General features: G+C 31.4%; 1 protein-coding gene across 2 annotated transcripts; it reads right to left on the minus strand.

Annotated features, from left to right (window-relative positions):
- Positions 1-185: 185 nt before the first annotated feature.
- Positions 186-3958, minus strand: LOC105174263 (D-tagatose-1,6-bisphosphate aldolase subunit). Of its 2 annotated transcripts, none has more exons than XM_011096306.3 (5): positions 3544-3949; positions 3239-3345; positions 2358-2474; positions 2180-2281; positions 186-504 (listed from the first exon to the last, which is right to left on the minus strand). In XM_011096306.3, exons 1-5 carry the CDS (start codon positions 3779-3781, stop codon positions 334-336), a joined length of 735 nt encoding a protein of 244 aa, XP_011094608.1. In that variant the 5' UTR covers positions 3782-3949; the 3' UTR covers positions 186-333. The 2 variants fall into 2 exon arrangements, with proteins under 2 accessions (XP_011094608.1, XP_020553278.1); XM_020697619.2 differs by lacking the exon at positions 186-504 and adding an exon at positions 1673-2099 and having other exon boundaries at positions 3544-3958.
- Between the last annotated feature and the right edge of the window lie 7965 nt (positions 3959-11923).

Below are 11923 nucleotides of genomic sequence, written 5' to 3' on the forward strand. Positions count from 1 at the left end.
TATTGAATAATCTGACCGTCCCATCAGACAAATTTATAATGTAATTAATACAGAGAGGAATGGAGAAAAGATAGTTGTAAGGTGATTAATCCTGCTAACGAACATCTGATAAGAGATTATTGCAGCATAACAAGTTAACATACTAACATAGTACAGTACTGAATTGTTCCGAGTATCCCCAGACAGGTACAAGAATGGTTAACTGAGTAGTATTAATATTAACAAGCATGTATACATAAAATTAATTACATTTTGCAGATTTTGTACATAATAGACGACATTAATATTATTTACAGAAGCACCAACGATGGTTGAAGGTAATGAATATGTTATTTACAGGAAATCCCATTGCCAATAGACCTTGTCCACAATCCCACCTCCACTCCTAACTGCAACGTGAAGAGTTTCGGACGCTGGAGGGACTCCCCATAGTAATGGCACTGCAACAGTCATAGTTAGTTTTTCGTGCAGCCCGCCCTTGCTTGCCTTTTCTGCTGCCACAACCTGGTTTCAAAGAGAGACTCCAATGAGGTGCATTTCAGAAATTAGATGAAGAACAAGATGATAACCGATGATAACAATCTCACTTTATAACTGAAAATCAATATTAATAGTAAGACTAGTAAAAATGAAACAGTTACAGCTGATGAATGAGCATCGATATCAAAATTCCAGCAGCTCGAATTACTACACTACAGTGGCAGCCATAAAACTCAAGGTACTTAAAAAAGAATGGCTGCAGCATAATTATTTAACCTCTACATATACCAAGCATGAGGTACAGTTGCTTCTTTGCTTATTCCAATTCCATTTGTCTATAGATTCTCAGGATTCCACATGATTATACGATGCAAATTCCATGAACAGCGAGCTTTGCAATCAAAACAGAAGGATGGAAAATGGAATATCCACTTTTCTTTTGTTCGCTTTCGTTCCTCAAAGATAAAATGGTGAGAAATCCATGACTAAGAATGAAAAAGAAACGAAAACAGTTTGATATTAGTACAATGATAAGAACAATTAGAGTTCATCTCGAAAGGAATGCTATATACAATAATTGACAAAAGAAAGTGACCACCCAAAGCCCATAAACTTCACTGCCCCACAACCACATCGACTTCTCACTAAGGGAGCAATTGGTATATGCATGAATGGATTTGGGAGGGAATGAGATGAACTCGGGAATGGTATAAATGTAGGAAATGAATGATTTTAGTATGTCATTCGTATGTTTGGTATAGTAAAGGAATAAGAAAATGAATTGAATAAAAAATTTTCAAATCACTCATTTATATATTTGGTAAATAGTGATGAAATTAAAAGAAAAATATTTGCATAAGTATGTTACATAAGAAACATTATTTTGCTATTAAATAAATTATAAATTTATGATATATATCTTTTTGGACGTTTTCATATGTATAGATATCTTATAAATACATATTGTTTACAGAAAGAAGTATCATATAGTATTGACGATATAGAATAAATATTATCACATAGTATATATTGTTATATAATTTATACTTACAGTAAATGTTGATAATTAAATATAAGCATGTAACTGACTTAATATCATATTTAATAAAGATACTTAAAATTTTAAATTATTCATACCATATACTTGTAATAGATATTTAAACATTTTTTTGATAGTTTTTATATTTAATGTTATTTAAAATAATCTAAAATTTTTGTGACTACAAATCTTGTAAATATAAATTTTATTAATGGTTATTTTAGCAATTCAAAAAAAGAAAAAATATTCCCAATTCATTGAGAATAGCTAAAATCATGGGTGAATAAGGAATGGGTAATTCTATAGTGCACATTCCATTCCTCACTCATTTCTATATACCAAATTACAATCATGCCCATGTCTGATATGATGAGTGTCGCTACAGTTTTCTAAGCACCAATTGGAGGTCCAACAATCATTGAGATTTAGTAGTTTTTGAAGATATATTGCCCAAACAAATAAACTATGAAGAGATCAAACCACTTATCCAGCAAAAATTTTCTTTGTATCCTAATCTATGGGCCTCCTGTAGAGCAATAGCAGGATGACAGACAAGTGTATTACAAGATATCAACCCAGGCTGCGAGATAAACAAGCTTTTGTTGATACACAACCATAAACATTCAAAATATAAAAAATGGACGAATATAAAATACGTGCCTCTCCTCCATGCTCCAAGACTGTGTCTTCCACGACATCGCAAAGCATCTCAATGGAGCGACAGAAGCCAAAAATACAAAGGCGTCTACCCATGTCAAGTCCCTAGAATGGAGAGATTTAAACAAGATCTTAGAAACTCATTGATGTGGCAGATTTTATTTAAAGGGCAGGATTTTACATTTGTTGCTGCAATATCAAACAGTGCACCCAGACACAGGCTTTGGTTTGGATCCATGTAGTTGCTCTCTTGAAACCGTTGAGATCTTTGAGATATTTTTGCCTTCCCTTGTTTCTTCTGCATGGTGTAAGTTTGAAGTATATTAGCTAATATATTTATTTAATAGTATAGGATCAAGAGGCAGTGTTGAAAAAAATGTAAAACAAGATTCTGAGAACTAGAAGAGAATGCAGATGTGTACAAATAGTTCTAGATAGTATAAAAAAATTATTATGTCTTAACGCAAGTGCATTATAAGTTACACTCGTGCAACGATGCACCAGAATACCAAATGTTTTATATAAGTTCTGTTTATGATAAAAGTAGATGATACCATTCGACCAGAAGGAAGAAAGGAAATCAAATTTTATTGACTAAAATGTGCTGAATAAAATCATTCTCAGTTTTAAAAAGTAAATCCCAACTACAACTCGGGTAGCATTCTAAACAGAGCAAAAGTATAACACAGGAAGACATCGTATGATATTTGATACATGCATGCAGTTTGGCACTTCAAATGCAGTAATGATGACTGATTACTAACATAACCAAAAGGACATTCTTAACTTCTAACAAAGTAATTCTTGCCGACATAATTCCAGAAGCACTTTGCATTGCCCATGGGACTACCTACCAAATAGCATCCATCTTTAGCTTGAAAAAAGTAATTCTAAATTCCCAAGTTTATCCAACACATTTAAATTGGATGCACTGATAAATTATCCTACCGCATTTAGAAATCTTGAAAAGGAATTGTGTTTGGGGTCATGAGTCCTCCAGAAACTTCACTATCAAATACCCATCAGAATCAAATTTACAAGAAAAAAAGAGGAAAGACATACATCAGAAGAAGAAGAAGAAACACGCCGAGGAATAAGGTTTCCCCCAATTTGGATCAGTCCATCAGAAGTAAACAATGTCACTTTCTCCTCCGAAATCCACTGTATTGCTACAACAAAGCAGGAAAAAGAAAAATAAAGATTGAAAAAGATCAAAATTGAACTCCGACGAAGGGTTTTGGTCAAACCCAATTCAAGTAACGTCATACCCAGCTCCACAATAATCTTACATAGTTCAAAATTAATACATAAGTACTTCAAATCTAGTCATCTCAAAGAATAAACACATGGTGAAGTTGCGAAAATACAGGATTCAGCAGCGTCGGGATTCTCCCAGGGGTAAAATCCGTAAGCATCATCGCCGAGGAAATGGGCCGAACCAGATGATCTGACGGTGAACCTGAGGGATCGCGATCGGCGACGGTGGAATTGGGAAGAGAGTCTTCGGGGATGAAAAGAAGTTGAGGGAGAAGAAATGGGATCCTTTGAGAAAGGAATAGAAGAAGAAAAGGTGGAGAAGCAGAGGGCAGAGGCGGTTTCAGCCATTGATTTCTTTTCTGTATTCTTGCGGGAAGAAAAGAACAAAGAGAGGAATTTGAGGGTCGGACGAGAATCTGAGTGAGAGAGGATGGAATTACAATTACAATTACAATTGCAAGGCGAGAAATGAAAATCTTGTCTTGAAATTATATGAAGAATTGTATGGAAAAGGAGCAGAGGTCGAAGGCCACATGTTTAGGGGCGACCACGTGAACCGGTTTATTACATCCAGTGGAGGAGGAGAACCGGGTCCAAAACGGTTGGTCGGTTACATTTCTATGTCTCTTGTCTGAGTTGTCTCCCTCATCAATTTTGGTCATATGGGCTTGGGCCTTGGGGATTTTATTTAAAATATTACAATGGATTCTTACGGATTTCGGAAATAATTATTAACAATATGGGCCGAATGGGCAATAGAAGGCCTACTTTAAGTTGATATCCAGAACAATTAATAGGCTGATATTGGGCTAATGAGCCCTGGAAAATATATCCAGTTTTGGTCTGATCAGCTCTCTCCTAATCTGTTAAAATATTTATTGATCATAATCGTCAGCGGACCATCTTGAAAAGGTATACTCTTTATATAACACGGCCCTAAGCTTTATCGACATTTTGTGTTAAAAGGAAAAAGGTAAATTACAGCTACCTCCTATGAAATTTGTCATGATCAATAATGTCCTCTCGTTATTTAAAAAATTATAAATTAAAAATAATTATATAGGTTTTAGATAGTGACGTAAAAATTATTATTTTACTGTTATTGATTTTTTTTATAAAAAAATTGAAAAATATAAAAAAATCTTAGAGTTGGTAAAGTATACTCATTGAAAATATTATTTTATAAAATTCAAAAAAGTATATAAAAAAATTATAATTTATAATTTAAAAGGGCATTTTTGATATTTTATTATAAAATTTGGATGAAAACTAATAGAATTGGTTCGTTGTTACACGAATATTAAAAATCAAAGCGATTTTTATAATTTTTTAAATTTATAATGAAGTATTTGTAATTATATCAAATCTCATTGGAGGGGTTATAATTTACCCTTATTTTTAAGATTCAATTATAACACAGTACAGAGGTAGAACCACATGAGCTTGCTTATGAGATGTATTTCATCTCATCTCATCCGACCAAATCAAGTAGTGTTTGGTTGCAGGAATAATTTTTTCATTCTAAAAATATTTCGGACACATTTTACTACTATCAAGAAAAATCATACAATATCACCTATAATCATTACATTTTCTGTCTTACCTAACACCTTTTACACATCATATCAACTATCGCTATCACAATTTTATCTCATCTCTCATCACGTACTTAAAGAAAAAATCTCATTTCAATCAGACTTATTGCATTTACATTTCTTTTTTTCCCATTAAGATGAAATCATAGACAATTATCATAATATTTCTTACATCTATGATCTATTCACCTTTGGTCCATTCTCTAAACAATAGTAGTCACATCATCAATTGAAAATGGAAACATCAAAGTTGCTGTCATCAGGGCATCATTTTCTTGACAAATTAAGACTTATCAAAATCAAACCTGCCATTACCAAATCCATGGTCCAGTGGATTGGAAGTCTATAATAGCTGCAGTAGCACATGAACAAGACATCATCGCTTTATTACAATCCGTATGTCACTTTTCAAAGCTGATGCAACAAATGCCTAATTCTTCTTTTAACTTTTAGAGGAATGTGAGAAAGGAGTTAAACTGTACATGGGTTGTCTCAATTTTATCTTAGGTTGTTAGGCATCCGAGGACAAGCGCTAGCTTTACTTCATAAAGGACTTCTTGGTGGCTGCTTCAAACTCAATAGGATTGGAGTTGAATAACTATGCAGGATCAGTTTGAACTTCCTCTATACCACAAAACTTTCAAATCTTTGAATTTTTATTTTGAACTGTATTCTATGAAATCATTTGAAATTATTCCCTCAAATTATCTAAAATGCGTATAAAAGTTTAATTCAATTGAAAATTTTTGTTGGCCAAATCCCTACAAAACCCAAAAAAAAAAAAAAAAAGAAAAAAAAGGAGAAGAAGAAAGGAAAAATGTGTCAGAAATTGGTATTGCGATAGCCTACTGGGCTGCAGATACATCTTGTTGGGCCATGAGAGGTTGATAAGATACTGGACGCGAGTAGGCCCAACGTGGCCTATCTGCAGCAACTCGGAATATCCATCCCTACTCATATAATAAATGCATAAAATGTCTTTATCAGTAAGTAAAAAAAAAAAAACAAAAAACAGGTGAATTAATTTTTAGTGATAATTACATTGATACACCTTACCTATGATTTATTTACACAAATCACTCATATCTTTAGAAGAATTACACATACACTTGCCAAAAACATAAATTACACAAATAACCTCTGATTTTTGAAAAAAAAATACACATACACCCCAAAAATACTATAATATTACACAAATTATCCATACTTTTATTTGTCAGGGATAATTTTTATAATTACACAAAAAGATATGAATAATTGATGTAAATATGATAGAGACTCTGGGAGCTATAAATCGAGGTTTAGTACAATAATGTTTGTTATGTGGTACGTAAGTGGGGACTCCAATAATTATTAATTAACGTAGGAATTAATGAAAAAATGGGAACACGAAAAACACTAACAATAAGTGAACAATTAATAGAAGAAAATGAGTGTTAAAAATCTCATGTCAAAGACTTCAACCAGACCAGCCTGCTGCCCCACTCTACGACTCTCTCTCTCTCTCTCTCTCTCTCTCTCTGTCCGTACAATCAAAGTTGGGCTGTTTGACAAAACCAAAACTGGCCCATCATATTTCAGTATTATTATTATTATATAAAAAAAAAAAGGGTGAAGAGAATTATTGAACAAGTAAAAAAAAAAAAGGGAGAAAAAGGGGTGCGATGGAGGATGAGAAAAAGGGGGCAGAAATGCAATTAATGAAGATTTTGAGTTGACGCATGGATACAGATACCAACTCCCCACTAAGCTAATGGAATATTAATATTTATTTTTTGAAAAAGAAAAAGATTTAATTATTATTTATTAAATGAAGAATAGAGGTAGATGGCATAGTGTTTTTGTCATTTGGTTGAAAAGGTCAACTTTCATTAAATTGATAACTCGACTACACACATCACCATCACAATCACACCCACCACTACTACCCTACCAATTCACTATAATAACCCACATTTTTATTACATTACCTTTTCCTTTCAAACTAACTCTTATTTTATGATTATACACACTGGGTGGTAAATAACTATTTTTAATTATAATTAAACAAAATTTTATTTATTTATCATGAAAAATATTTTAACTACACTTGTTAGTGACATATATGTGTATAAGAGTATGTACTATATATATATATATGAGTGAGTGTGTGCGTATGAATACATACAAGTAGAAGTAAGTCCATATATATATGTATATATTGAATTGCATGTGAGTTGTCGAAAAGATGCCTGAACGCATGTGCAATGTGTATAAATTAATAATGGTTGAATGAGGAAACCCCAACGCCCATTTGCCCCACTGTGGAAGCTACCTTAGAACAGCACCAAAATCCACTTACATATATATATATATATTTATAAAAAAGATTAGTTTCATTAATTGCAGGTTTGCTCCCCTTAAGGATTCCTTCTAATTAAATAAACCACAACCCTTTTTCTGATTCTTCTCTCTAAAGGAATCCCACTAACCATGCACCCACAAATAGAATCAACTCTACATTAATATATATTCTTTCCCACTTTACTACTTTTTCACTATTTTAATTCCTTTTTCCTATAAAAATTCTTTATTACATCATAATTTGAAAACAATAACTAACATCAAATTAATAAAACTATGTACTAATTTCTGTCTTCAATTAAAACCAAATCTTTCAAATGAGCTGGAGTATGTATTTGGTTTTGGGCTATAACTTTTTGAGGGTAGAAGATGCTTCAAGAATCTGAGTTGATTAATTGTAATGAGTTGGTAATAATGTGGGTATGATGGTAGCCTGCATATATATTTTGTTCAGCATTATTAATGTGGATGGTATGATATGATATGGTGGGAATACAGCCAACTAAAAAAAAAGTGTGAGGAGGGTTCTTTCTGGAAAGAGCAGGTGGAATTTATGGAGACAGCTGACCTGCTGCCAAAACATTAAGGAAATATTGGTAAGAATTAATTTGACAAACCATTGACTTATTGCTAAGAAATTAGCCTACACTACTGTCTTCATTTCATAGGCAGATCAATGAGGATATATAGCAGTAGTTGTCTTGATACACAAAAATCATGTTTGCTTAGGACTTGAGAGTATGTCCTAGGTAGGAACATGCTATATCCATTGAGGATATCCAAATCTGCATTTTTGTGTAATTTGATTGGAGTATCCGTAATTGGCAGACACCCATTTACAAGAATATATGAAATATCATATATCCTTTAATTCTAAATTATATATATATGGAATAACAGTAATGATTGGAAATACCTGGCTAAGGATTTGTACCTATTTAGGCCAACAACTTATAGGGTAAATATCCTTGTAAGAAATCATGAAATTTTATTCAACTATCAATAGGCTCCACGTGCTAGAGTTAATTGTTCTATCAGGTCTAGCGCTCCAATTTCTTTAATGGGATAATCACGTTTATATTTTATGATCTATAATTATTTATATTTTTTAAAAAAATAATACATATATAATAATAAATATTAACGTCATTTACATAAATTATACATATTTTTTTTAATAATTACACATACAATTCAGAAACATCAACATCATTACATTAATTATTCATATTTTTTTATTGTCATGGGTGATTTATATAATTACACGAAAAAATAAATTTGACTTGTATAAATAAAACATTAATGTGGAAATAATGAAAGGTTTCCAAGGAAATTCAAATATTTCATGTGTAATTATATATTTTAGTTTTTATAATATAAAAAATGGTAAAATTTTAACAGTTTGCATGAAAAGGAATGAAATTTTTGAAGCCATGGTAAGCTGTAAGCAGTAGTCCGGCGTTCATACAAATTACTGCGGACAACCCAAAGTTTTCAAGTATGGACCCATTAGCTTTATCTCCCCCTCACATAACATCATTGTCCTCAACCCACATAATTTCGGAATATGTGGATTTCAAATTAATGTTATCAAATTTTGGTTGAGAAATAAGAAAGATAATTCTTAAATGAATTTATTTTAGTTTTTTTAAAGAAATATATATCGATAATTTTAAATCAACCAACATATACCAATCAATAAATTCAAAATAAATAAAAAAATTAAGAGTAGACTAAATATTTATTTATATTCTAAAATTTAAATTGACCCCAATTTCACCGATCAGGCGAGGGATTGTTAGTTAATTTATTAGTATTTAATGAGCAGTAATTGTGTTGAATTTAGAAAAAGAGATTTAGGAAAAGGGGAAAGCGAAAGATTGATGTGATGGTGGTATAATTGTTGGATTAGCTGCTGCTGGAAGCCACGTTGTGGACCTGCGATATGCTAATTAAATATAAATAGTAATTAATTAAGGATTAGATAGGGTGATTAATCTAAGGTTACATTATTATTATGATGAAAAGAAGAGCACAAGCAAGACAATGGAATAGTATAATTAACATTCACATGCGATCTCTGAATTTCAATGCCCATTCAATTCTTATACTGGGGCTTTGTTTTTAAATTAATTTCTCATCTATATTTGGAAGTGAGATTGGTCCCCTTTAATTACCCTAATTATGACGGAGAGAGAACAATTATTTTGACTTGTGTAGTCCCCCCGTCCCCCAAATTAAGGTGATTAGCTCCTAATATGATATTTAATGATGATTAAGTATAAATTAATTTACCAATTATTTTTTATGTGAGTGATGAGATTGATGTCTCACAATCAAAAATTCCTACACTCAGACTCTACAATGTAGGCATTTAATTTACTTTTAATAATAGTACTTATTTATTTTGAAATTGTTGATTGATTTAAAAATATTGATGTATTTAGTACATAATATTATAACTATATGTTGATTGAATTTAAAATATCAATCATAATAACCGGGCTCTGCCCCCCCCCCCCCCCCGCAATTACACCTAACTTGGAAGAAATTAATTGGAACTAATATTTTTTTTAAAAAATAAGAAGGATGAATTATTATTAATCGAAACAAATCGATTACATGTACAATCATTTTTGTTGACATTAATATCTAACAAAGACTATTATAGTAATTATATCTTATTCAATAATACCTATTATTACAGTAAACAACACCTCATTCTATACAGCAGACAACATTCCACACATTAAGTAAAATTCGAACTCATGACCTTATTCAGTTGTATTTATATTTTTCAACCGCCACATTGTTATTGGTTAATTGTCCCCTTGATCTTTTTCTTCTTTTTAGGTAGTAAGTAAATAATTATAAGAAGAATTAAATATTATTACGATCTTGTATTTTATCATACAGCCACTCTGTTATTGCAATATGAATGACAAAAGATTAAATAACTATTGTGGTCCTAATTGCGAGATATAAGACTTAAATCCCACATCGATCTTGATATTGGATTTATGTGACTTGGTTGGATTTATACATGTTACTTATATAAAAATGATATTATGTATTTATTTAGTAGTATAGTGTATGTGTATTTAATTGAGTAAAAAATAAAATAAACTTTACACATAAAACTCGATACCAAGTACTTGCGACATACGAAACCCATTACCTTGAAGTATAGGTAAGAACAAATACAGTCCTGATACATTAACAGACATAATGAAGTTCAGAGGAGAAACTTCAATGACGTGCACGCCAAATATAATTAATAATCCATTCCAATTCCAACTCCTTTTTTTGTTCCTTTGCTCAGACTCCAACTGAATTGCAGTGATTATATATTTTGAAATGTTTACACATTCTTCCCTAATACCCCTCAGGCTTCTAAAATCTATACGTAAAATTTTAATTTAAATCGGATTTGAACTAATTATAATAAATATAATACATTTCGTGTATTAATAGTATACAGAATCATACGATAAAAACACTTACTTTATAATTAATTTAATTTGAATAGAAATTTTCATCTATAATTACGGGGATGGCATTTCAGTTTCAGCCTTAATCCAAACTTGATTAAAAGGTATTCGTCAAGTACAAAGTTATTACACTTCACCCCACGTTGTAAAAGTTTTCACCAACTTTGTTTTAGGCGGTAAAAAGCTAAGCAATCAAAGTATCCAACACGTTTGTCGATGGAAAAAAAAAGAGCTCCGTTAGCTGTATTTCAGAATTCATAACTGCAACTTAGCAGAATTTAAGACTGTCTCAAAGAATTTGCAGTGACAGCTCTCATTTCAACCTCGCTTCTGCCTTCTTACAAACAAAGCTGACTAACCCGTACTCGGGTTTTTCTACTTTACAGAAATCCATATGAAGCGCCTGCCCGGAGCAACTCATCACGTTGCGTGCCACCTCACATTTCTATCTTAATTTTTTTAATTAATAATTAATATACATTATTAAGTATCAATATTTATTATATAGAACTAAAACTAATAATTAATATTAAATAAATTAACACGGACACTTTAATGTGACTTGAATCCATGGTCAAAGTTTCGATTTCGTCAATTAAATTATAAATTTTTTTGACAAAATTCACAATCTTTCAAAATTACGACTATGTAGTTAGTTAGGCTTCTCTTTCAATGTGCCATTATACTTTTTTTTCATAGTCCACGCCACATATATTGCTACAAAAGAAATTAGTAAAATCGAGACACAAATTATTAAATAATATTTGTATTTAATAATATGGTCCATTATTTTATTAATGAGGTTAATTATGAAAGGTGTAATATATAGAGAGGGTAAAGTATAAATGTATTATAATTCCACTAATTATTGTGGGAGAGAAAAAGAGGGGAGTAGGATCCAATCAAGTGCCCACTAAATTTTGTCCTCAACGCTTCATCTTCAAGCTCTAATTTGTCAGGTAATACACCACATACTTCCACCAAAAACCAATGCATGCATCCCTAAAATTAAATAAAGTTTCAGGACAAGTACATTACAGCACCTAGATAATCAATAATTT

Source organism: Sesamum indicum, linkage group LG11 (genome assembly GCF_026168435.1).
Source record: "Sesamum indicum cultivar Baizhima isolate 11 linkage group LG11, ASM2616843v1, whole genome shotgun sequence".
Lineage (NCBI taxonomy): Eukaryota > Viridiplantae > Streptophyta > Magnoliopsida > Lamiales > Pedaliaceae > Sesamum > Sesamum indicum.